Consider the following 26,547-nt stretch of genomic DNA (forward strand, 5'->3'; position numbering starts at 1 on the left):
CAGACGGCAGGAACCTCTGAAATAGAATAAGTATGAATATATCATCAGTGTAGAATTAATATTTAAAATTGTCTGTCTATCCTGTCTATATTCCCCTTGCCTTGACTTTTCATGTTTAAATCTTAAAAATGCACAGTAAAAGTGCTGTGCAAATGTGTTTTTTATGTAAATATTATGTACAGTAATGCTAAATGTTAACTTACTGTCCGGCATGTGACAGCAACCACATATCTGAGAAAGAGGCACAATTGTTAGCAGTCACACAAACATTTCATCAAATCTTTTTGAAGTGCCAGTTAATCTTTTTGTTACTTCACTGTCAGTAGTATAAGCAGGACCTTTCACAGCTGCTTCAGCCCTCCATCAGTACCTACAGATGATGCATTCAGGCGCTGTGCTGCTGTGTGGGTCACCTTTGTTGTTTTGCAGCGTTCAGAGCCCAAGATTTGATCCATGCTGTCAGTGGGTCAACTTCAAGTGTAAAAGTACACTTGATGTGTAAAATGCAGGTGAAACTTAGCCTGTGAAAATAGGTATATTGATTTAAACAAGTTTTAGTAAATAAATATCTAAATTTCATACAATTTTAAAAAGTGCGCGCACATTTAATCCAACTGAAAATGGATCGTCACCCAGTTTATATCTAAACCAGTGTATGTCTCTAAATATGAGTTTAGATCCACCATTTGTTTTCTGGTTTGACTGGTGTCCTTTTTGTGTTAACTTAACAAAAATATATTTAATAGATTAGAATCAGGAACAAACGGCAAAAGAATTAAACAAAAAGACAAGAAAACTACAGTGTTCAAGTAGTGTAGTGGCATTTGGTGTAATGCAATTGTGGTTTTAATCCTGAGTTACAGTACTACGCCCCTCCGTTGGCAGGGTGAACAAAATCTGTGTTAAAAACAAGGCAGCTTCGAAAACATTGCACTTCATCTGTCAGAGGTTCCCCTTGATGATTCATCGGGGCTGACATCAGTGACAGAAAAACCAGAGCGATGGAAATCTATTCAAATGTGGTGAGGCTCAATTTCCCCTTTCATAAGAGAACTGTGGATAATATGTTGGACCCAGACCAGTAGGGGGTAAAATAGCTCCATCAGTCTTTTCCAGTCAAAGTGAGGTGGAGGGAAACAAGTGAAACGCCGATGCATAACACTGACATTTTTTAATAGAATTCATTTATAACAAATGGAACTTGTGTCAGCAAAGAACTGATTTTCATACAGACTTCTTTCGCCACCAATGTAACCTAAGTAAGAAAATAAAAAGCACTCCTTTCATTCAGAAAAAGAAACAGTTTACGCTTACAACTAATCAGAGGTAATTGTATGATCTTTTTAACAAGCCATTTTTTTACAATTTCATTATTTAATTTTCAGTCTATGCATCCAGACGAGAGATAGATAGAGAGAGCAGAGAACACAACGTTTATTTCTGTTAATGACACTCCAAGCTTGAATGGCAAAGCCACAAGAACAGATGGTTGGGGGACAGATTTTTCTGAAGTCATCTGCTGGAGTAACCATGGCATCAGAATGGATGCTCTTTTTCGCCACAAACTTTTTTTTTTTTTGTCTTTTTCAAGAGTTGATAACCTTTTTTGTGTTATTTACATACACACAAAGTGAACGTTTAAGGAGATCTTTTATAGATGGGTTCAAGTAATATATTATTGGGTTTAGAATCAATAGGGCAGTGCATAGTACAAAGATAGAGAAAGTGCAAATCTTCCTACCAGGCCAGCTTTGGCCATTCTGCAACGTTTCACCATGCATATGAAAAATCAATAACAAAAAAGGAAAAACTGAGATGAGAAAATAAATGTGTTCTGTGACTTAAACATAATGTAACATTAGCCACCATGAGGTTAAATAATAGCACTTTTATATCTCAAAATTATGACAAAAATAATCAGGTAAGCAGTGGACAAAAATAAAACACATAGCTGCTTGAGTTAACAAGGGAAAGAAAGCACCTGGAATGCACATCCACAAAGCCATCAAAGGGGGTATGGAGAAGTTAAAGACGCTGCTCAACATAAAGACTGAAACATAACCGAGCACAACCCCCAGTCTCTAGCTGTAATGTCGTAAGAAAAGGACGTGACACACCGTGTTAGGATTGTCAGGATAAAAGAACTGATATTAAGATGCAGATTATATGTCTCTGTATCTGCTCTCTGTCGCGTGAAGTCTATAATGCAAACCTAAGGCATGAAGAAGAAACCCTTCGGTGATGACCTGTGCATTAGGCATTCGGTTTGACTGAATTTTAGTTTGACAGACCATTTAAAAATTACCATTGTGAGTGAAGATCTGTAAAAGCTCATTAACTTTTTGTTGGGCCTTCATCCTGTTTGGTTCTGAGACCAGAAGTCTGCAATCTCATCCCTGGCTCTATGGTTGAATTTTTTTCAAATATACGTCTTGAAACTATTGTGTGTTCTTGACTGTTCTCTGTGGAGTTCAGTGAAATATAAACTGTTTTATTCTAATTCACTCAGCCACAATAAGGCCACTGAAAATGAAAATAATGAGCTTTGAAATGTTCTTATTTGCATATATAATCTCTTCATGTGACAAATGAATACTACAGGTAAATAAACTATACAATTACATTTACACTAAATGACTAGGTTACTCAAAGGATATACATTAATATGTTAAATGAAACATTATAAAAACAGGCATAAATATAAGGCACTCTAAATGCAAAATGAAAAATTACCATTGAATGCTTTAAAGAACCACAAGAAAGTGACGTCTTTGTACCTTGCCCTATTGTGTGGAGCGGTGATTGCGGCCGTGTGACCCCTCTGCCTCTAATTACAGACTGTATGAGAGCTTGAAAAATGCACCAGTGATGCTTTGACTGGCATCCGACATTCCCACTCCCACACCTCACTTGCGGGGGAGGGGGACAACAACAATGTCATACGTGAATGACATATCCACATAAAACCCTATCTAAAAACACACATATTTATTGCACAAGAAAAGATGCACTGAATCAGAATACAATTTTGTCCTACTGATGTGCATTCCAGTGAAAAATCTCATTTCATTTCCCCCAAAGCACACAACTCTCGATTTGGAAACTTTCATAGACAATCCATATATACTTTTTACTCATAAATTATGTACTGTATCAATATATTTAGAATGTTATATTTATACTATCATATATCTTTCAAATATATTTGAAAATCTGTACCATATATTTATATATCTTATCCAATTCATCAAGTTCTCTCTTATCGACCTTCTAACATGGAAGAACTAAGATAATCGGTAGCAGCAACTTCATACTTTGCTCATCCCTGTTGATTCCACAAAGCCCCAGTTTGTCTTATGGGAGTAATTAAGTTACCATGTATGTGATCATGGACCAAAACAAAAAGAAAACAGAAAATCAAGAACAAAAAAGTAACTCTTGAACAAACTTAGATTTTGGTAGTGTGAATTCTGTTCTGTGCACTAAGTGCAACAAAATGAGGGGAAAACAACAGAAACAAAAAAAAATTTAAAAGCAAAGAGATTCTCTGCAAAATAGCACATACATCAGAACAGTTCTACAGCTTAAAAAAAATTAACATTTACGTAAATACGTTTTTATCACTTTCTTCCAAGCGATAAATTTGTGTAAAAAAAGGAAATTCACACAGTTCAAAAAAAGCACATCAGCTGTATAATAAAGTACTAAAAAACTAAATCAATAATTTTTATTTATTTCATAGATCATTTTGAACTGTACCCTCTCCCAGAATTTAGATGATGAACATTGTGACAGGAAAAGGGGTATTTATTCATTATTATTACTTTGAGTCTGTCCTGCTGTTGTGGACCAAGCATTGTCTTCTTTTTCGATGGGTTGTCAGTGTGTACTTGATTGTGAAACAGATTTTTTTTCTTTACAATGTGCATCAAGTTTTTTTTTTTTTCTTTTTTAATCCCCCGCAATTCTGTGTGCCTCCAATGCCTCTCGTAATGGTTCATAATCACTGATGCATTTCTGACGATGTCATTATTGTTCATTTACTTTTTTGTTGTGTTGGTTTCATTCAGTTTTATGAGCCCCAAAATGAATCCTTGAAGCAAAAGAAAAGGTAATTCCGTATGATGCTTCAACAGTCAGGATTCCCTCGCTTTGTGTCAAGGCGAGGTTTCATTGGGGTTGGGAAATAACTTGGTCCTCCGGGAATCATCTTTTTCATTTTTTGACAAGTCATATCGCACATCCAACACTGAATGAGTTGTTAGCAAGGAGTTAAGGAGTACTTTCTCAAGCAGGAATTTATGGCTCAGAAGAGAGGCTCACTGGGTTTTCTTTCCAAAGGGCCCTCTGCTTTTTTCTTCCAATACTGGGTCTTTTACGTTGCATAGTGATCAAAGCTTCCCAGGTACTCCAAGCCAGCTCTGTAACAGAACTGGTATTGATCCTGTAAACAAAGAAGAGAAAAGTTAAGCTCACACTCCCTCTTAGGAATCTTAAAATACTGAATCTTTGTACCTTTTGTGATATATTTTGCTTCTATCATGACTTTTTTCATAGCCTAGAAACTAGAGTCCCGTGATATTTGTTAGCTGCGTTTTTACATTGAATGAAAAGATTTTTTGTATTCCAAAGGTACCAAGTGAAATACTTTTTATACACTTCTTTTAAAACATAATTTAATTTTCAAAGCTTCCAAAAGATCCAAATAGGTAGTCAAGGCTACTCTGGATGGTTAGTTACTTAATCAATTATGTCTTCAATTTCCAACATTCCGTCTTGTGTTAGTTTTGCTCAAGAAGGTTTTTGTAGTCTCACTCGCCCTTTTTATAAGGCAATTTGAATATACCGGTAATGGTAAAACATTAACCGATTACACGTGTTGTGTATGGCAAACCTAAAGTACCTGCATTACTGTCTCAGTCCGGTTTGTGCGCTTTCTTTCCAAGTAAAATGGAAATGAGGAAAGGGAAAAAAACACCTCACCTCTGTCTGCACCATAGCTGGTCTCTGTGTCCGTAACATTTTCACTGTCTGAAAGATGTCTACTACGCCCTCATATCTCATTCGTTCCAAGACAATGCTGAGGGTGATGAAAACTCCAGTTCTACCAACACCCGCGCTGTGCAAGAGAGGGCAAAAAGGTCAACGGTGAGGCCAGAGAAAACAGATAAATATAGAAAAAGTTTGTTCTGAATCAAAACAATGTACCATTGTGCTAACTGAGTGCAGATGTACAGCATTTGCAGCTCAAGAAATACTTGCGTTGAGTTTAATTTTCTACAAAATACAAGTGATTATGATTCGCTGGTTATGCTGGTAGGTCACTTACCTACAGTGGACCGAGATAGGCCCATCTTGGCCGAACTGCTCTTTTGTTTTATGTACTTGGCCAATGAAATCGATGAAGCCCTCTCCTGATTTTGGCACTCCTTGTTCAGGCCAGTCTGTGAACTGAAACTGCCTTACTGTCCGTGACTGTCCATCCTGGGAAGAGAGAACATGTGGAGAGCGTGCTCTTTATTTGGAACATCAGTTAGAAAAACTGAAAATATGGCAAAGGAAAAACTGATGAAGTGAAACTAGGAAACTAGGCCTATCTGAGGTTTTTAGCAGACAGCCAACCCATGACAGTTCATTCCATGACTATCTCCATCATAATGATCCACACCTTTTATGGGATTTATAGTGCAAGGTGGCATTCTTGAAAACATCTAGAAGAGGCCCCAACTTTATAGCATCAGAGAGAATGTTTTGTCATTAAAGATGCCTGCCATTTTACCTGAATGTATTAAACATGAACACGAAAGATGCTAATTCCTTTGATGTGCTACCCTTGACAGGGTGCTTGGAGAATCGACTTTGAGGGTGTGCATTACTTAAGTGATATTGTATCCCCTTGATAAGGAGAGCAATCCCATTGACGAGACAGTGGAACATGCACTACAAAGAAGGAAGCCTGCGCCATTTATCTGTGTAAGCCTTTGATGGAATTAAAAACTCTGGCAGCTCAGTGCTCCCGGCCCCACATTTGTTTTTACGCATTGACATGTGTCATAATTTCCACAAATATATATTTATGCTTATGTTACACTTAAGGCCATAGTTTGGTATAAACAAATACTTGATACAATGCCAACATTTTAGGCTAATGACTACTGCAATGTTAAATCTGTTCACCATCCAGTATGTTGAACACTGTCATTCAGATCTTCTTTCTTGGTAAATAAAATCATGCAGATGCAATTTAACTGTCAAACTATTATTATTTCATTGGCGAACCCTTGGCAATCCATTCAATGTCCCAATGACCTATGGTTAGGCCACAACCCAGACTTTTTGAAAACAATACACTTAGACCAAACTGTTGACAATAGCACTGAATTTAGAGCTCCATTACCACAATGTCAAATGTTGATCTTTAAACTTTGTTCTATGAAACACTGCCTGCTTACCCTGGCATCGGTCACTTTAAACTCTCTCAGGATATACTGGGGCATGTTATACTCGGCCATGGGGTCCACCACAAAGTACTGGTATCTGGCCGACCTCTCTGCTGGCCAGTACTGGTGGCATTTTTCCTGTAGGGAGTGAAAAATAGAATACCACAATAAGCCACAACATTCTCCTCATACACTAGCTTCATTGTGTTCATTCCCAGAATTTTATTCATTCAAGTCATACTGCATCTACTGCTTGAAAGCTTATATTTCTAATGGCTGAATCTCACTTATGGTATTTAATATAAGCTGTCTTGTAACATGCTTTTGTGTTCTCTAGCCAGAATAGGGAGGTTAATGTGCCAAAACAAAGGGAGCATATTCATACCCTGCCCATTTCTCTAAGCTTGGTGAGCATAACAACAATAGTAGAGTTGTGCTCCCAGAGCATTCTCCAGAAGTCCTCTGTGGTCTCTGCCAGTGGTCCCTGTGTGGCAATATAGGCTTTTTGTTGCCTGTGGGACAGAAAAGGTGAGATGTAATCAGCATGGACATACATTAGAACACTCAGTGTGACTAGTTTGATGTTGTTTAAACAGCCCTTTTTGCGATTATTAATAAAAATAAAAATATCTAAAAAATGTAACTATTTTTGAGGAATGCCAAGCCATTTTTAAGTCTAATGAATATTTACGTATACTGGTCATCTGATTGGCAATGGGTGTCAGAGTACGTTATCACTTACCTATACCCATCAATGAAACTGGCATTGATGTAGTCAGAGCCCTCAACTCCTCGAATGGGCTGAAGACACACTCGTGTGGACTCGTATGGCATTATGTTGACAAGGCGGTTCTTGAACTTGTTGCAGGGGAGATTGGCACTGATGAATCGTGACGTATGGGCTTTAGTGTTAGCTAAACGCTGCATGGAGACAGAAAGAGAGACATCTTTGACTGCACTTGTGCCAGGTCAGGACAGAGGGGCACTGACATTGCGGTGTTTCTTTATCTGGTGACTGACTGTGTTTGACGCTAAAGGTGGACTGTACTGTACATGATAAAGAGCCGAGTACGATGAACAATTGCACGCCTTTCTCTCATTCCCACTCTCATGCGAGAAGGAACGAATGCAAAAATAATATGCTATACACAGTGGGTGATGAAATCTACACTATAATAGCTCATAGTGTACTCTGGTAATATAATAGTTCCCCTAACCATAATGTATGGAAATGGCATCAAAGTGATGACTATCATGGCTTGCCTTTGCAGGGAAAAAATAGCATGTTATGATGAAAAGACAGAGAAATGGATACCCAAGGGAGCTTGGAGTGGACAGAAGTGCAGTGTAATCTAACCTGTTTATCATCCCTTAGTGGAATCAGCATCCATCACACAGCAAGAAAGAAGGTGCGTGACAAGCAAGGCAATGCCATGCATACAGCAACACCACAGACTGCTCGGGGCTGAAGGTTGGTTAAACCTCTTATTGTAAAGTATATTGCCCAAGTCCCTCTGGCAACTGTTCTGTGGTGGGGAAAACCTGTGTTTGGCGTTTTCATGTAAACCAAGACCCCTGTTACTAAATGTAGTTGAGCTATGGGAAAGGGGAACCGGAGAGGGAGAATTTATCCTATGTTAGATTACACAAGCGGGTTAACTGACTGGAATGGAGAGGAAACCACAGGCCCCATGCTGTCTGGCGGGCCTAATGGGAGCTGGAAAAGAGTTGTACGGAGAAAGGCCAATCAATGACACTGTGGTCTGCATGTGACTCAGAACACAGGGTGCCAATGGGATGTAAACTCACGCTACACATGGCAAGTTTGTACCTTGAACTCAAGTTCCATTCCGGTGACATTCTCTCCACCTTCTATCTGCGTCAGTTTCTGGATGTAGGCGTATAGGTTTCTGGCTGGCACTTCGGTGGTGCCGCAGTTGACGGCCTCCTGGAGCGCGTCATGTATGAAGACATACTGGTCCTCTGTCTGCACCATGTAGTTGCGCTGGGCACGCATTAGCGTTACATGCCCGTAGATGTCCACAGTCTTCTCGTGCTTGATACGTTCCAGCATGGCATCAATCACGATGAAGCAACCTGTGCGTCCCACTCCAGCACTGCAGTCAAAAACAAGATGGAGAGGGATGGATGTTATTTGATGGTATTCTCAGTTGCAGCTGTGTGGGAAAAGTTAGGTTAATCATACAACTCTGCATTATAACTTGGCAAACACAGTATGTCTGAATGTACTCGATCTCCAGCGATAGAAATTAGTCTGGCGGAAGAAAAGGTGTCTTTTTGAAACGCGTGCACCAGCTTGATGAACTTCCTTTCTCCTAGCAATGAGGTAAACTCTCTGTGCCAAGTTTGCCACTGTTGGACGGACCGTTTGGCTTGGAGTGTAATTAAATCTGAAGTGGCACTATGTGGAGAAGAGGGCTCGTCAGTCGCAGCCTTCAGCAGGCTCACTGCTGGCTTTGCAATCTAGTCTCTCCCCTCTGGACCCCACCTGTGCTCTCCAGCCCATCAGGACTAATCACTTATGCAACAGCAACATTTAACCTTTATTTCACGGTTCTGAAAAGTGCCACTACAACAAATGCACACCTAAATGTGGATACAAAGGCGAGTATAATTTTTTTAGGGTTTCGCTAATGTGTCTGGAAACTTCTGAGAAGTGCAGCTGACTTCAATTAATGCCATTAGATTAGTGCAGAGCATCCAAATGGCATAAGAGCTTTAGAAGAGGCACTGAAAGGCAGGTCTCTTCATTAAGATTCACACAGGCACATTTTTACGTTAATGTGTTAAAATGCACAAGTGAAAAAAGCACTCTGACATAGAGGGAAAATGGTTTACTATTCTTCGACCTCTTCTTGCAGGCCAGCTGTACAAATGTAACTGCCTTTTGCAGACTGCTGACGATCCAAAAGTGCTCACCCCTGCACATTACATGTTTTAATAGCTCATGCCTCAGCAAGCAAGATGTTTTCTGATGACAATTTATTTACCGTAGGGTGACAGGGTGGTGTTAAATCTTGTTCGTTAACTCTCCTCCCACCTCCCGCAAAGCGCAGCATTGACAAGACAAGTCCTTGCACTTGGCACTCCAAAGTAAATAGGTTATTCAATCCATTAAGCTGACATGCCTACGAGGTGTGAGCCATGCTCTCGTGCCTCCTCCTTCTGATGGAGCATTTGTTTTTCATTTGCGCTGAGAAACGGGGAAAGGGTTGAGAAGGAAAACTCAAGAGGGAGTAAAGTTAGTCCCCGGGGGCCAAGTCTGCTTAATGTGCCATGCTGCACTGGAACTGTGCTGCAAATGGAATAAAGACACGTATGGGAGTCATTGGCTTTAACAAATTATCTGATGATCACTTTCAAAATGGCTGACATTGGCTGAATGAGACTGAAGTTCTTTTTTTAGTTTAAGAAAAACTATTTTCTGCTCAAGGGGGATCGCAAAATGTGCATTTGAGTCAAAGGGAGAATCGGGCGGCAGAGAAATGTATCTATATTTGAAGGGATATTTGAAGAATGAATCACTTCCAGGTCTGAGGACACCTCAGGCCTTGGGCGAGGGATGCAGAGAGATGCAGAGATTTCTCCCTTTACCCCAGCTGTTTCTAATCTGAAAACATTTTACAGTGCAGACCTGAATGTGGGAGAGTGATGACCTGCGAGAGAGTAAGTGACAGAGTGACAGCATTGAGCTAGAGAGACGGAGACAGAGGAAGATGAGGAATGGGGGAAGGGAGGCGAGGAGACAGAAGGTAGAGTTGTGTTATGCTGCCAGGGGTCTTGAAGTTGTGTAGCTCTCAAGTTAGTTTTCCAAAAGACTGAGATGAAGGAATGTATATTAACTGCAATTTTCTTTAAATGCATGACCAGGAAATGCTTGGAACATGTGCAATATTCCTTTATCGAAAAGTGACGTGTGTGTGGCGGGGTGAGGTGGTGCAGAAAGCCGTTGGAACATTTGGCAGTTGAAGGGGAGCTGGCGGACTGACTGCACTAATGACCTGACACTGCCTTTTCAGCCAGTCAAGACCAGCTGCTTTGGACGTCGACACACATTAAGTGTCAGACTAATATGCTTTCCAGGAGTTTAGGGAATAGGGGATGGGAGCAAAAGTGCAGTGTGAAATACAGCTGCAATGAGTCCCGAGAAGATAAAGTGCAAGCAGCAGTGAAAGCAATTACATATGTATTGTTACCGAATCTCTTGCCGTCAGCTAACCTGTCACCATTTCCCTGCACTTCCAATTGAACATGCACACACATGAACTCAAGGATCACTATTAATGGAGTCAATAATAATTTTAGTCTTTGCTTCGCAAACCACTGGGGAGTGTTGACTAGTGGTGTAAATCACCAGTTTCATCGGGATCTAATATTTTATTTATTCTATTGGAGGACAATGCCATATTTACGGATATCATAAAGTCTGTGGCAATTTGAGATATTTGCCCACAATCAGTAGAAGCTGCCACCCTTTTCTATTCTGCTTTTGACCATAAGAAAACAACACATAAATAATTGCAAATAATTGTAAGGAGTGGGACAATGTACGTTAACCTGACTCCTATAGCACAAAACATGGTTCAACAGCAAGAACATTTAACAAGCAATAAAAAATTAGCCTCAATATTAACTGTCACAGAGACAGAATTGTTTCTTGCTCATTGCCATTATTAAGTTAAGCCTGTAGTATTTTAAATTGTATAAATTAGCCTAGAAATTAGCAGACTATTCCTCTACTCTTACCTCTTATCTTTACAAATTGCATGTATTATTTAAACTTAAGCTTGCATGCATGTTTTTTCAGCCTAACATTGTTGAAATGGAGGCAGCAAATATTGCCATAGCAGAGTGGATAGCTGAGTGGGATGCCCTGTTGGTCTGTTGACCTGTCTTTATTCCAAAGACCAAAAATATATCCACACTGTTGATTTATTCCTGAGAAGGGAGTAAATATCCTCATCACCTAAATCACGATGATTTTTAATGCCCAAATGTTACTAAACCTACTGGGGAGGACAGGCTTTTGGTGGTGTATTTAAGGGGTTACTCCAACCAAATCTTGTAAGAGGGAAAGCTCTGACCACTATGGGTTGAAAGGTCAGTTCCACTACTGACCACAGCGATGAACACAGTTGTGGTGTAGCAACGCTTCATCATGGCTGCTGTCGCCACTAGTTGCCAGTGCAAGCAGAGTTATATGCCTGGGTGCAGTGACTCCATAACTCGGAGCACAATGAATCCCTAAGACGACTGCTAGAAACTCTTCAAACCACTCCTGCGTCATGATCCAGCCGTCTGTCGTCCATCATTGTGTTCACTTATGCTTGAAACACAAAATTGTGCCTAAAAATAGCTAAAGGTAAAGCCTCTGTTTTTGCTAACAAGCTAGCTGCTTGTTTTTGCCATTTGCAACTACAGTAATGACCATTAAAGGCAATTAGGTAAGAAGACTGCATTGTGAAATATGTGTAATATACAATATATACAATAGTTCACAATAACTGGGAGGAAAAAAGGGGGATTGGGTGGCTAGGTCATCAGATTAATCCTTTGAAACTGTGGGTTGTTCTATCAAAAGTTTCCCTTCCAAGTCACTGAGAGAGGCCAGTGATCTCCATGGCATTTAATCATGTCCTTTTGACCTCTTCCGCTGCCTCACAACGCCTGGGTAGCCCTTTAGCTAGAAGAGCAAAACAGCCCCTGACCCATGGGTTAGTGAAAACAGCAGGCGCAAGGAAAGCAAGAAATATGCTATAGTGGCTGTGGGAGGCAGGTTTCCCAAGACGTACTGTGATTTCACCTTGTCACAAGGGTTGGCTTTGCCGTGGAAAAACATAATTGCATTTAGATCTTTATTATTAAAGCCGCTGCTTCAGTAATTTAGGGTCCTTTGTACCTAATAGTAATCACGTAAAAATAATTAGAAATCTGTTCCAATTCAAAATATTGTTGTTCATGATCTTGTAAACTTTCCTGATGCCTGGTTTGATTTGGCCGTGGTAATACTGTTATTATGAACAAATCTGCAGTTTGTTCTTGGTACCAAACATAAAAACAAATACAAAGCAGATAAATATATTTATAAAATTGTGAATATTTGACAAGGTAAGGTCATTTACTTCTTTCAACCTGCTGGCTATATAATATTTACACCAAGATGAAGGCTGCAAATACCAAAACATGAGACAAACGCATCCCACCAGCACACAAAGCTAAAGTACGTAATGGTTAACCACTAATCAAACTTACATCTGCGTCATCAAAATGCAGTCTTGTGTATATCAAATGAAATGTTATGGAACTCCAGTGACACCTGAGGCACACAATACTGCAATAGGCTGAGTCATTTGGAAGTGTTTAGTTAGACTGAGCTTTAGTTTATGGACACTTGTCTGATGTTCTGAATTTTACAGTGTAAACATCTCTGTCTTGTGCTGTCTATACTGAGTCATAGGAATAACATGATTGGTTGGTTACATCTTAGGATCTGTCTCACGGTGGTGCGGAGGTAATTACTATTCTGATACATTTCTCTAATTTGTGACATACAGGGAATGGGAACAGTGTGTAGTTAACATTTCTAACTTCACTTCCACTCAAACAAAGGAATCCAGAGCCCTTGATTGTTTTTTTATGTTTTATGGTCTACGTGGTAAGCCACAATTTTATGTGCACCAACTAATTACTCAACTGCTCAAGACTGTATCATGCTGTTAATTATAGACGATAAAAGTGTCATTCCTTTTAGTTTTTATCTAGGCCTGTATATCTCTGCTTAACCACAAAATTCTCCTAACATTATTTTGCAGCATCCAAAGTATGCAAGTATGCAAATATAAAAGATGGCTCTGTCTTAAAATTGTGGTCAAACATGAAGTGAGGAAATGCCTTTCAAAGGATTTGCAGCTTGGAAATGACTGTATCTGATAGGGAGCCAGAGGAATTAAAAACTCCCATCTGCAGAGTGACATTAATTCCTGCATTCTGCTTCATTGTAAAAAGTCAGGATTTTCAATTTGAAGCGATTCGGCAACTAGCTCTAATTAACTTCAGCATGTGGTAATTCTAATTCTTCAGTAATCCCCCTTCCCTTTTTTGTCACTTTCTGACACAAGTTTGTATCTATTACACTCACTATCGCCGTTCCTTCATTCTTACTGCCTTTTTTCCTCCCTTCAGTCACTCGCTTTCTCTTTGCCGAGCCTCTGATGGCTTCCTAAGTTGAGAGGAGCCAGAAGTCTGTGTTATATCCTCGTGCCTCTCTGCTGGGAGTCTGGCCGCTTATGTAGCTGAGGGAAGTGAAGTTGGCGTGAAAGTTATTTGTTTCAGACGCAATAACCCAAGGGATGAGCCGAGGCAACTTGAGGGCTGCTGATGTGAGACACGCGAGTGGTGTAGCAAGGAAGGCGACAGGTCTGTGTGTGTCTGTGTGTCAGTGTGTGGGAGGAGATGTTTAAGTTTGCTGAGGGCAATGCCACTCGTACTCTTTGTGCTGTGATGTTGAAAGCACCTTCAGAATTAAAGTGCTTTCTGTGAAAGCTAGTAGGCTCATGTGTTTGGGCTCACAGTAGGCAATAGTTGAATATTCTCCTTTAGACAACGGTTTTTCTTTTGGTTCATGTCTGATCTCCTTTTAAAAATCTCTTATCGGTACACAAATGACTCACATATAAACCTCTAAATAACCGTGCATGTGTTGTATTTTGTCATATCTATTCATATATTCATTACAGCAAATGGAGAGAACAAAATCAATTTCATGCTTCAGGATGTTTTTGTGAACCATGTTGTTTCTCACCTGCAGTGTACCACCATGGGCCCTGCATCTGGAGGATTGCAAGCTTTCACCCGTCTCAGGAAGGCCAGGAACGGAGTGGGGTGCTCTGGCACCCCATGGTCTGGCCAGGCCGTGAACTGGAACTGCCTCACCTCTCTCTTCTCGCTGGAGCCATTCTGAATATGGAGGCGGAAAAGGTTAGTGGCACGACACAACCTGCATCAAATACTTGACAGTTGTCATGGGGTCTTAGTAGCTTCTACAGGGCAACAAAATGGTCCTTACTTTAAAAAGTGCAAATGTCCTGACACAGTATGTGGCCAGCTCTACTGTGTCTAGCAGTGTCACTTGGATGAGGCCGTATGTCTCCGTCGCTCTGGTAGGCCAGTATTGGTCACATTTCACCTGCATTGGAGAGAAATATTGTGCTTGACAAGGTCTGGATAGGAATATAGGAACACTCTGCCTGTTTGTTAAAAACCAGAATTTATTTCAGGTACGTTTGCTGGGAATCAAGCAATGTTAAAATACATTTCCAGATTGGCTTCATTCCTGCTGACTAAGTATGATTTCATAATCAATGAAATGGCTTGAGATATTTGTATGGAGCCGACAGTGCTATTAATTGTCCTGACAGTCTATAATTACAAAGGTAACCAAGGTTTCCAATCATATTACCGGGTCAGCTTTATTGCTATTCGAGTGTACAGCTTTGTTTCCCAGTTAAGGGCCAATAAAACACTGTTCCATTATAGCATTACTGCTTCGCTGACAACGGGTAGCACTATTGGTGTTGAAGAGGAAATAACCGACTCCAGTTCAATTGCTTTTCTTCATATTGTCCAGTAGAACTGATGTAGTTTTAGCAGTATGTTTAACACAATCAGTGTCATCATATTAAAGATGTCCTGTTGCCTGATGCTCTGTAATTGTTGAAAATTATGACATCTGAACATCAGGTTGTACCACTGGAATATTCAAACATCTAACAAGTCCACTAATTTCATTTCCTATGCAGCTGTTATAGCATTGACACCCTGAGTAATGGAGTGATTCATAATAGTGTTTACTTGCAAATACTCAAGCTTTATATATGCAAACATACAAAGACAGCTTGAGTGCTTCCCAGTGAATGATATGACTGATTAATATGAAAGACAGGGGCTGTTGGCAGCAAACAAAAGCACATTATGTACTACAAATGTCAGACAACATAATGGTATTGCTGGATCATGACGGGTGGGGCGTCTCACAGGAAGCTTTCACAGCAGAGTCAAGAAACACCCTCATATCAAAAAGCTTGTATAGATTGAAGCATGGACCAAATTTAAAGGTCCCATATTATGTTATTTTTAGGTTCAAACTTTTATTTTGGGGTTTTATTTTTCTCATACTGTCCTATTGCTGCAGCACCTCTATTCACTATCTGTGCATATGCTCCATTTTAGTGCCTGTCCTTTTAAAGCCTTCTTCCTGAAAAGCCCAGTCTCTGATTGGTCAGCTGTCACAGGCCTGGACAGGCACTGCTGACCATGCATCAGCATCAGGTCTTTTTTTTACTTTTTAGCGTTTTGAGTTCCTCAAAAGCAACTTTATAATTAAGAAAAAGACTTTAAATCTCACTCTCTCCAATAAAGGACCTTTAATCGAAGAATAACAAACTTTACAGCGCCGGCACTGTTGAAGAGCAGCCGCAGGAATGTATTTGCTTTGCAGATTGTACAGATACTGAGTGAAAACTGCTCTCTGGATTGAGTCAGCACCCCTGTTAACACTGTGCCAGGCTCTTAGAAAAGGCATACAAGTGTGAAGGTCAGTAGCTTATGGAGTCCGCGCAAGCTTTCATCCGCTCAGTCAAACTGTAAGATGTGCAGAGAGAGGGAGAAAGAGCCTTTTGACCACACCAACCTTTAAGGAGTAGGGTGTGCATACAGCTTGGCGTAGCTTTCTCTAGGGTTTTTATCACTGATTGTAATCCAGTGCCTTCAGCAGTGCTCAGCTAATGAATGAAGCAATGCCACTAATCAGTCAGGACTAAGCAACAACAGAGAGTGTTGTTGTGAGGAGAGGATTGAGGATATCAGTGGGTGACGGAATGCAACCTGGCTTCTCCTGGAGAATAAATAGGGAATGCCAGAGTATAGACCTACTGTAGAAATTAAACAAGGGTACAAAAAAGAAGAAGGCTAGGAGGACAAGGACGTCAAACTGATCATGTCACTAATAGAGAATGAACAGAACTGGAAGACTCTGTCCTGTAAATTTTCAATGTCAAATTAAAAATGGAAAAATTGAGTCATTGTTTCATTTTGTTTCCCACACTTTTGTTTTTACCTTGTCATTTATTTTCAATACAACTCATTAGAGAGATGGAGATCACTCCAGAGAAATGTGGCTGCTTTTTCTTACCCTGGACCTCTCCTCCAGTTTGGTCATCATGACGACGATGGCGCTCCTCTGCTCCCAGATCATCCTCCAGAATTCACCAAATGTCTCTGGCAGAGATCCTTGGGTGGCAATGTAGGCATTCTGCTTCCTGTAGCCATCGATGTAGTTGGCATTGATGTAGTCACTTCCAGGGATACCTAAAAAGAGACAAGGTGTGACTTGAGTTGTCAAGCTGGTTTTGGTATCCAAAAAATAGATAACGATAAGAGGCACCACTGTGTAGCAGAAGGAAGGGGAAGTTAGATGGTGGGAGACTAACCCAATGTGGATGTCGATATTTTTTGTCCTGGGCTTTATTTTTCCTACAGTTATTTGAGATAACGTCAGAGATTCTCCCCCACATAAGGGGACACGGCATGAGGTAATCTTCTGTGTTTTCTCTGACTATTAAATTGAAAAATAGCATAAAACAGTCAGATTTGGAAACCGTTTTACAGTCCATAAGGATTTGTATTTGCTATCAACAGCATTTAAATCCTCAGTTTTTGTGTCCTTCTATATCTGCAACTCACTTACAGATAAAGCTTGGTCTGTAAAAGTCTATCACCTCACATGGAGAAAAACAAACCAACAAAAAAACTAGCAAAACAATCCCCCCCCACTCCTCCTTCCCTTTGCTTATATTAAATGAAAGGCACAGCAGCCTTTTCGAATCCATGCGAAAGAGACAGAGCTGACAGCTAGTCAATGCTTTAGGACTGGCAGTTTAGGGGCTTCGTGCACACATGGTCGACCAAGATAAGTCTCATCTGCATGGACGCCACGTATCAGAGAATCCCCTCACTCCAACTGCTTCCTCTCCCCCCCTCTCCTCCCAGAGTCCCTTTTACTCCCAGGTAACTTATTCACCAGAAAAAAGGAAAGAAAATGGAATATGAACACATTCAAAAATCAACCCCCATTATTTATTTTTTCCAGCTGCCCCCCCCCACCCCCCTCTTTTAATGTTGAAGTTGTACACACAGGCAGGCGGCTAGGCAGTACATTTTTGTGATGGACAAGGGATAAATACAATTAAGCCCAGTGTGTTTTCAAATTGAAAAGCAAAAAGACACATTACTGTGGTTTAATGAGAATGAGGCAAGTGTTGTTTAATGCACATTTGCAAATGGATTTCGCCTTTATGCTTTCTGTCACTCAGGATTTGTATGAATTCCACTATTTTCTCTGTCAACATGCTTATTGAGAAATAAACATTATTACAGTGTTGTTCAGCACTCCTCGTAGAAAAGAATATACGGAAATATTTGAAAGATGAAATATTGTGATGAGAAAACCTTTTGATTCTTAGTAGTAGTATATTAATTTTAAGACATTGTGTACTTGCGAGCACAAGACCACACTCACATCTTACTACAGGGCAGAGTTATAAAGTTGTCATATTAGCTTTTGATTAAATTTTTTTTCTAACTTGAATGCTCATGGTGGAGTTTGCGGTGATCATGCTCATAAAAATGAATACATACTAATTGAAATTAGGATCTGTACAATTTTGGCAAGTGTCGACAAAGTTTTAGGGATTAACTTTAGATACCAGTTTAATCCTGCTAAGTACGTGTTTTGTATGGTCAGGCAACTTGGCAAGAGGTGCCTCGTCATTCATCAAAAGCTGCACAAATTCGGTGATGTCACGACAATTAAAGTCCACAGATGTACTCGAGCTTCAGAGTGCCTGTATTCCAAAGATTCTGCTGATCCATCCCCACATCAATAAATTCTGAAAGTACTGCAGCTGTCTTCAAATTCTGATGTCAAATCCCAAATCCCTTTTTATTCAAAGAACTCAATCAGAGTAAACAATAGACACATTGCTTGCCAAAAGGCTTTGTTTAAGCTTTAGAAGGAAAAGAGGAAGTCCCTCATGTCCCCCTGGCTGAGAACTACTCGCTTGCTATAGCACAAAGGCTCCAATGTGGTTGTGCAGATGTGTTTATACGCCTGGCTAATGGAGTTCCATCAATGCTCAAGCTGTGTGTTGTTTTAGAGAGACTGGGAAAAGAGCTCTCTAAGTCTTTATCTATCTGTTTTTGTCACATTAGCCATTTATTACTTTGTTTATTTTTCTTCACTCTCCATGGGAGCAGCTCAATGGAAATGGTTAATTAATAGCTGTGTGCGCAATTGTGCTTAATCCAATAAACTGGCGAAGGAGCCAGCACTTAACTAGCCATTCCAAAGTGGCCTTTCATTCCTTAGAAGCTGCACTGTACAGTGCAACACATCTCTAAAGTGCCAGAGACTCTGACTGGACTTGTTCAAGTCAGGTCTGTGATGGGCTCAAGTATAATAGTGAATATAAAAGTCTGGCACTATCCGGCTGCAAGGTTCAGCTCAATACAACCACACCTTGAAGGAGTCCTGTCCGTATAATGCTTGTAGCGATGCAGTGCCGATTGAGTCTCTCTGGTCCAGGTAATCTAAGCATTTTATCTTTATCTTGTGTGTTGCTGTGATTTTTGTTTGTCAGGTTCAACCAGGTAGCAAATTGGAAAAAGCATTCCCTCAAACAAGTGTATCTTCCAGTGTACTCACTGTTCTCGTTTGAAGTATAATTACACTCAAGAAATAGGCGATAGGCAATATAGATGCTGATAAAACATACTTGCATCATACATCATTCTTAAATATGATTAAACTCAGCTTTTTAGAGAAAGCTGCCTTTTTCTAAAGCCATCTATTCCTTCGCAAGCACCTGAGGCATGAAAGGAAATAAGTAGTCTGACACACTTGTGTAGGAATACGTATTAAAAGTACACTCTGGTTGCGCTCCCGAGGTCTAAAAGATACAGTTGCACAGGCTGTCTTTGGAATCAATACAACAGTTGGGAGGGAAGATGTCGGTGGGCGGCATACCGTCAATAGCGGAGAGCAAGACTCTAGAATGGTCGTAGGCAATCACGTTGGCATATCTGTTCTTTGGTTTGTTGACCTCCAGGTTAGAATGCTCCCATGTGAACTGCTGACCAGGGTCGATGGACTGTGAAGCAGAAGAAGATTTGTCATTACAGTGAAATATTTTGCACTATATGAACATTTAACAGTAGTTCATTGCTTAGATTGAATTCAACTCTGGGGAAATTGCCCGTGAGGCACTGGTGCAAGATCCGTATCAGAGAGCTTACTCAAATATGCCTTTCACCACAGAGCATAAAGCAAAAGCTGATCTTTTGTAGTTTACTGATGTTTAAATACATCTCTTAAGGTCTCTGGTGAAATTCAAGGCCAAACTTAGCTTTGTATGTCTGAAGTCTACCAAGCCCTTGTTTGTCAAGTCTAGAAGGCAGTTTATTACAATTGAAAACTCATATGAATTTGGTCTTGTTTTTCCGAACAGTCTGTTTTTGCACTGATAGTATATTTGGCCAAATACAAAATATTTTGTTAGTGTCATGCATAATATACTTTTTTTTTTTTCGTGATGCTGTTTGTCCTCTTGTACAATACAGTGAAGAAGAAAGGTTGTAAAATATTGATAAAATGTTGCTTCATTTCTAGCCCTTGGGCATGCAAGAGATTGTCTTAAGGCTACACACTATGTGCTGGAATACCAAAATAACCACTTCCTACACACATCACGTGAAGGCTCTTAAATTAAGTTGTGACCATGAAATATCTTGTGCTCTTGATAGAAAGGTAATAGAAGTTGTTGACTTGCTGGTTTATTTGATGAATAGTCTAACCCAGACTTTTATTCTTCTCAGTTAATGTTTTTCAGTAGCATATATTCTTGCCTCTCAGTATCCTGTAGAAAATGGGGTTGTCAGCAGCCACTGGAATCTAAGTTGACACTTAAGGTCAGAAAATCTTAAATTAAAAGTGTAAGAGACCACTTTGTAGATGGAAATTTGACTTTGAAGTGGATACTTCACTTTGTAGAACTATGTGAACTTTGTATTGTCCTTGCCATGAAATACCTGCTACATATAAAGTATTAGTTGGACAGAAAGATACATTCTGAATTGGTCACAAAGGAAAAGCTTGTGTTCCATTTGATTTTTAGGACCTGATGGCACAGACAAGGATACCACACTTGAGACTAGTTCAACAGAATTTGCTACCCAAGCCCTCGCTCAGCTTTGTGAAGCTGGGATTGATAATGGTCCCTCATCACAGATAAATGAACTATAAAATATATTATCACAAAGGGAAAATACAAAGACATGAAAGATAGCATTCCATTTCACATTACAGGGAAAATATTGCACTTGTGTTTTAATGACTACAGCCTGCTTTTATGAGTTAATCTCCACTGTAACGCAGAAGACATGCTATAGGACATATTGCAACACACACAGCCATACTGACCTTGCTTATAGATCATGCTTTTATGACTTCTCCAAAATACTTTACAGGAGCGATAAACATAAACAAATCGTTTTATTATATATAATAGACCAGTTTAATAATGGGAATCTTTATAATACTACAATGGCCATGGAAGGAAATACATTGAGTTATTTTTGAACATACAACTCAATGTGAATACAATAATACATTTCAGCCCTGAGTTCTTTATCTGCAGAATTCACCTAAAGCAGCAATATGTGGGGGACAAACCACTGGCTAAGCCTGATATTATATCAAAATATGTTGAAACACTGGGCTGCAACATTGCTCATAATAAAAATCTTTATTTCATTGTGCTCCCAAAATTGCTTTCCACTGCTCTCGAATGAGCTCTATGAAATTGGAATTCAATGTACTTAAGCTGCAATAATGATTGGGCAGCTTGGCAGCCGACCATGTGGTGACCTCATAGATTTTGGAGCCGTTGCAGGACCCGCAGAGAGAAATGGGCAGAGAAAGAGTGACCGTTCCCATCTCACACAGTGCCCCAGAAAGGACCTCTTGCAGCATTTTTCAGGCTACATGAGTGTTTTTGCAAGTACAAGTTCATCTACATGCAATTCCAGCATAAAAGGAAATATTTACACTATCTGACTGTCAAAGAATTTTTAAAGCACAAATTTTGAAGGTTTAATCACATAAGTATACGGTTATTATCACCTTTGTTCCACGGGGCATTTTTATTCTGATTGTGGCTGTACAATCTCGAGTAAAAACTAAGATGAACTGGTTGGAGTCTAGTAGTGCATTAGTCACTCCCATTAGCAAAAGGGTAAAGCATTAGGTCTCTCAATGAACCGTACTGAATATCCTTCTACATATAGCATACTGTATGTTTAGTATGTTGTTTGCTCCATTCAGCACATTCGTAGTGTGATCAGTGGTGATGGCTCTAGGTGCTGATAGCAACACCTCTTAAGTTTAGTCCTATTATTTTAATTGGTTGTTTATATGATTCCACATGGTGGAGCAGGCAATAGTAATGGGAGTATGTCATTTACAGGAGAGATTAAAATTAGACAGCGTTGTAAACCAGGTTGAGTGCAACTTCATGTATGTGCTGTTTTCAGTGCTTTACCATCTTGATAAAGAAACACTAATTACACTTAAAATAGGTGCATTCTCTGTGCAGGTTTTTTGGTATAATAGTATTCCATTTTACTCAGTTTTGTCACATATGCCTTTTTCACAGCAGACATTTTTGACCTGTCGTGGAATGAAAAAAACAGGTGTTACTAATAACATTAATAATGGCCTCTTTTCCATTCAAGTGCCTCAGTAAATCATGTCAGTGAACCAGCAGGCACAATGGCAGGGCCCTGAAAGTGGAAATGGAATGCAGCCATTATTAATGTTGATAATTGAACTCTGCTTTTCCTGCTATGACATGTCAAAATGCCTGCCGTGAAAAAAGGCACCCTGACCGATTTCAGATCTCTGAGTTTGTCTGAAAGGAAGTCGTTCCTAACCTCTGCCCCTGTTTGGCCATCATCCACCAAAGCCAGTTGACACATTGTTGACATGCTTGAACTGCTGTGTGGTTGGCATGGGTATGCAATAATAGGATTAAGGCTTCCTGGAAAATATCGCTAAATGCTCTTGCATTGCTGGCCACCAAACTAAATAGTGAAAGTTAATTGAAATCAGTTTGTGAGCATGCTCCTTTATCAGACATGATCTTACATTGTAGTCCGTATGCCACAACACTCTTGCTACGACATTCATCACAATTGCTGGATCATCATCTGTAGACACTCACCTCATATTCCTGTGAAAACTTGAGGTTGTCGTTGGCTTTCAGACGCTCCAGATGATCTGCCAGGTCCATAATTGGGATCGGAGGGTGGCTCGCCATACCTGTCAATCAGATGGACTGAAGGTCAGTCACCAGTCTTGTAAGAGGGCATCACCCAAGCACAAGCCAACAGTGAATCATTAGGTAAGCGGCATGTGTGTTTAACAGGGGGAATGGAAGAGTGGATTCTTGTTAGGCTAGTTTGTTCACTCAAAGCAGTGGCCATGCTAATAGAGAGAATATGGATACAGAAGCCAATGAGAAGTCATCGAGCACACTTGCCCCACTGGGACTCTCCCTATTGAGAGAGAAGAACGTTATTCACACAGAAAGCTGCCGTGGGTAGTTAGCATGACAGTAAGACACAGACACAAACAAACATCCCAAAAAACAAACAACTAAAAAAAAACAAACAAAAAAACATTCAAATGTTAGGCCAGATGTTGACGTCTGCTTTGAGCGATGACATGTTTTCAGGCTGTCATTTCAAACTCCGCCTCCTGTGATGACATAGCATTAATGCCAGATGGATTAGATGGGAATGGGAATACAAGACTAGGCAGAAAAAAAGGAAAAGAAAGGAATTAAAGCTAAATAAAAACATGTCAAATGCATAATCGAGACCAACTAACTTGACAAATGGAGGTTACTGGGGTGACTGGACGCACCTGAACCTGTGGAGGAAACGGCGGTGTAATTAAATACGTTGCAGATGTTATAGCAATGTGATGACTATTTTCTTCACAAACAGAAGGTAGAAATTGAAACGTGACGAGAGGTAGTTGAATGAATTATGTGTATTCTACATGGGACATCCATTAGTAACATACAAAAAATTGTCATGCTAGAAGCTTGACTGTGCCACCATGCTTGTGTCATAGAAATAAGAAAGCGTACAGGGAATAAAAATCCTAGCAGCACAAACCAAAGTCGAGCAACCACAGGACATTATTTGACATTCATTTTAACCTGAGGATGCTGACATGGTGATACGCTACTTGCATAGTCTGCAGCATAAAGTTTCAGCCTGCAGTTAACTTCACTTGACTTTGACAAGGTAGGATTGGCATTGTTATAAATGGGTTGTAGTCGAGGTATATGTGTCATCAGCATATTTAAAAGCTTAGATGTAGGAAACAATCAAAAGTGTAGGGTCTTCACGAGGAAACCTTTTTGTACATCCTGCCGCAATCCGGCCTGTAGCAAAAGCTCTGCAACTTAAGAATTCAGGTGCCATTATGACACAGCAGTTGGGTGTCTCTCTCTCCAACGCTGAGGTGATGTTTCATTTTGGTTGCTGCCACAAGTGGGCATTAGCTAATGGAAGCTGAGCCTCGTTTTCCCACCCACTCTCACGTCTCTCTGAAAGACGGCAAAGGGTGTTTCTATTGCAGCCCGCTACTCAAAATCCATTTCCACCACTGGGGGACAATGAAAGTACCATTTCCATCATGCCGTCGCTCAAACATCAAGCATCCTTAAGATGAAAATGTCCATTGAGGGGTAAAGAGGTGAAAGAAAGGGTAGAGGGAGTAGGGGAAGAGAGGTGGTCTCATGTGGAAGTGCTTCGGGACTTGAGAGAAAGTGGTCACGTGGTAGGGAAAAAAATGTTGGTCCTTTTTGAGCAGTGAGAGAGCCAAGATACAGGCTCTTAGAAACACTGTTTTGGTGGGGGGAGGGTGGTGGAAATGATGGCTTGAGAGGCGAGTGAAATAGTGGGAGGATGGTTGAGATCACTCTGAGCCAAAAGGAAAAATACCCCTCTGCCAGGATGAAACAGCCCATAATGGTCCTAACATCATTGAAGAGCTTTCATAAATATGCATAATCTTTTTCAAAAATGAGCCTGCAGGGATAATTCATCCTGCTTTCATACTAGCTGACCTTAAAAATATGGCTTTGATATTACAACATTATTGGCAGTCTCTGAACACCTGTCCCAAAGCAGGTGGTGCCAGAGGAACTCAAAACAGCAGTTAAGTGCGTCTCTGTCTGTCAGGACAGGGGCAAAGATGCATTCCTCCTTTCCAGGTGATAAATGGACTGTGACGCCCGTCGTATCACCCAGGCGAGAAACGGTCACATGACCGAGCCAAGGCCATGACCACTGACCACAGCTCACCTAAAGCGTTAAAGGTCAAAGCGAGTAAACGCTAGTATTTACAGCTTGTCACCACATTGTCGTCACAATCCATTGGCTTGTATTCAAAATGGAGCCATGACACAGTTTTTAATTTCCCTCACCTTTCACAATGCTGCATCCTATGACTTCTACCAGCAGGGTACCATTCAAGCAGGACTGTACTATTCTGAGTAAGCATGACAAGCCTTGATGACCTGGACAACGCAGGTGAAGAGGAAGACGACAGCTGCCATGAAACTGTCAAGCTTGCATTTCTGCCTCTTCTTTTTCCACTGAGAAGTGTCTCCTGGGAGGAAACTGTCAGTTTTGACCCTCCGTGCCTCCTCTGAGCACCTGTCCATTGTCTACCTGCAAACTGCTCACTTGTTTAATGCCAATCTCACTGCAAAGATGATTGACTTTTTATGACGTTAGGGTATTGGGTTTTTAGCATCAGCAGTGGTTGCAAATGAACAAACAATGGAGGACATAAGGCTAATTGTGAATATAATTATTCCTTGAAGCGAGCAATCAGTAGCATCACTTTCTATAATACATAATCAGTTGTGTAGAAGATGGCTGCCACTGGTTTGATTTGGAATACCTACCAGGCGTTTGGAAGTTGAGACGTCGAAGCTCAACAGGGTCAGTGGGATGATGCAGCGGCATTTCCTTGCTGTTGGGGAGACTGCCTTTTCTAGCTTCAGATTCTGCTCTTTTTCTGCAGAACAAACAGTAAATTAGAATTATTTATTTATTTATTTATTTTGGTGCTCAAAACTCTTACTGTGTAACCTCAAAGTTTGCCTTCCAGTCTGATAAATACTGCAGGCAAATATGCAATTAGAGAGGTGGCAGGACTACATTCTTACAGTACATAAGGCTACAGGGGGTGGACTAAATTACATCAACACTTCACAGAATAATGCAATCCAATACAATAGCCCTGTAAATACTACCTTTAGTGAAGCTCTTTACAATGATAGTGTCAGATAGGGTGTCAATTAAACTCTATATTCATATTGAAGGTGTAGTGAAGGGTGGTGATTAGATTGCATTATGTTGTAACATGGTGCTGTTACTGTAGCTCCAAAAGAAAACAACAAGAACACAAAGATATTATTTACAATGCTATTGTACTACATTGCATTATGTTGTATAGTATTCTTGTTACTTCACTCCCTTTTTTTTTTAGGTCTATTTTTCATCATTTTGAATGCAAGTATTAGGATTCATATTTGTAGAGTCTGATGTTTTATCACTTGGTAACACTTCATCATAACCATTTTTTTTTACATTTTATAAATGGTGTATTTATAGTTAATTAAACTTAATAGTTAAAGGATAATAGTTATTTCACTGTTAACAAAGATGCTCTATAGTTTGTTTTGTACATGTTGTTGTAAAGTTGCAACTTATATACTTAGATATATACTTATATACAGATACTTATATATGATAAATACTGTGTGGTTCATATTTAAACTTTATTTGGATGAATGTCATAAAGTTGCTGATGTTTATAAACCTTTGGAATTGCTTGACAAATGGTTTAGAAAGCATTTCATTGGTTGTTAACAGTGAAATAACTATT

At 40.0% G+C, this 26,547-nt stretch overlaps 1 protein-coding gene across 15 annotated transcripts in view; it reads right to left on the reverse strand.

The window, feature by feature from the left end:
• Nucleotides 1–1,156: 1,156 nt before the first annotated feature.
• Nucleotides 1,157–26,547, reverse strand: part of LOC311251930 (receptor-type tyrosine-protein phosphatase delta) — a 366,189-nt gene continuing 340,798 nt past the window's right edge. For all 15 annotated transcript variants that reach the window (XM_084344614.1, XM_084344611.1, XM_084344613.1 and 12 more), the window contains 13 exons: nucleotides 25,562–25,674; nucleotides 22,796–22,893; nucleotides 19,543–19,666; nucleotides 16,651–16,826; nucleotides 14,527–14,646; nucleotides 14,263–14,417; nucleotides 8,272–8,557; nucleotides 7,183–7,361; nucleotides 6,826–6,952; nucleotides 6,453–6,578; nucleotides 5,330–5,484; nucleotides 4,984–5,119; nucleotides 1,157–4,444 (listed from right to left, as the gene is read on the reverse strand). In XM_084344614.1, coding sequence (XP_084200740.1) covers nucleotides 4,376–4,444; nucleotides 4,984–5,119; nucleotides 5,330–5,484; nucleotides 6,453–6,578; nucleotides 6,826–6,952; nucleotides 7,183–7,361; nucleotides 8,272–8,557; nucleotides 14,263–14,417; nucleotides 14,527–14,646; nucleotides 16,651–16,826; nucleotides 19,543–19,666; nucleotides 22,796–22,893; nucleotides 25,562–25,674 — 1,864 coding nt within the window. In that variant the 3' untranslated portion in view covers nucleotides 1,157–4,375. The remainder of the gene's footprint in view (nucleotides 4,445–4,983; nucleotides 5,120–5,329; nucleotides 5,485–6,452; nucleotides 6,579–6,825; nucleotides 6,953–7,182; nucleotides 7,362–8,271; nucleotides 8,558–14,262; nucleotides 14,418–14,526; nucleotides 14,647–16,650; nucleotides 16,827–19,542; nucleotides 19,667–22,795; nucleotides 22,894–25,561; nucleotides 25,675–26,547) is intronic.

The sequence above is a fragment of the Pagrus pagrus genome, assembly GCF_965226575.1.
Source record: "Pagrus pagrus genome assembly, chromosome: 22".
In the NCBI taxonomy this organism is placed as follows: domain Eukaryota; kingdom Metazoa; phylum Chordata; class Actinopteri; order Spariformes; family Sparidae; genus Pagrus; species Pagrus pagrus.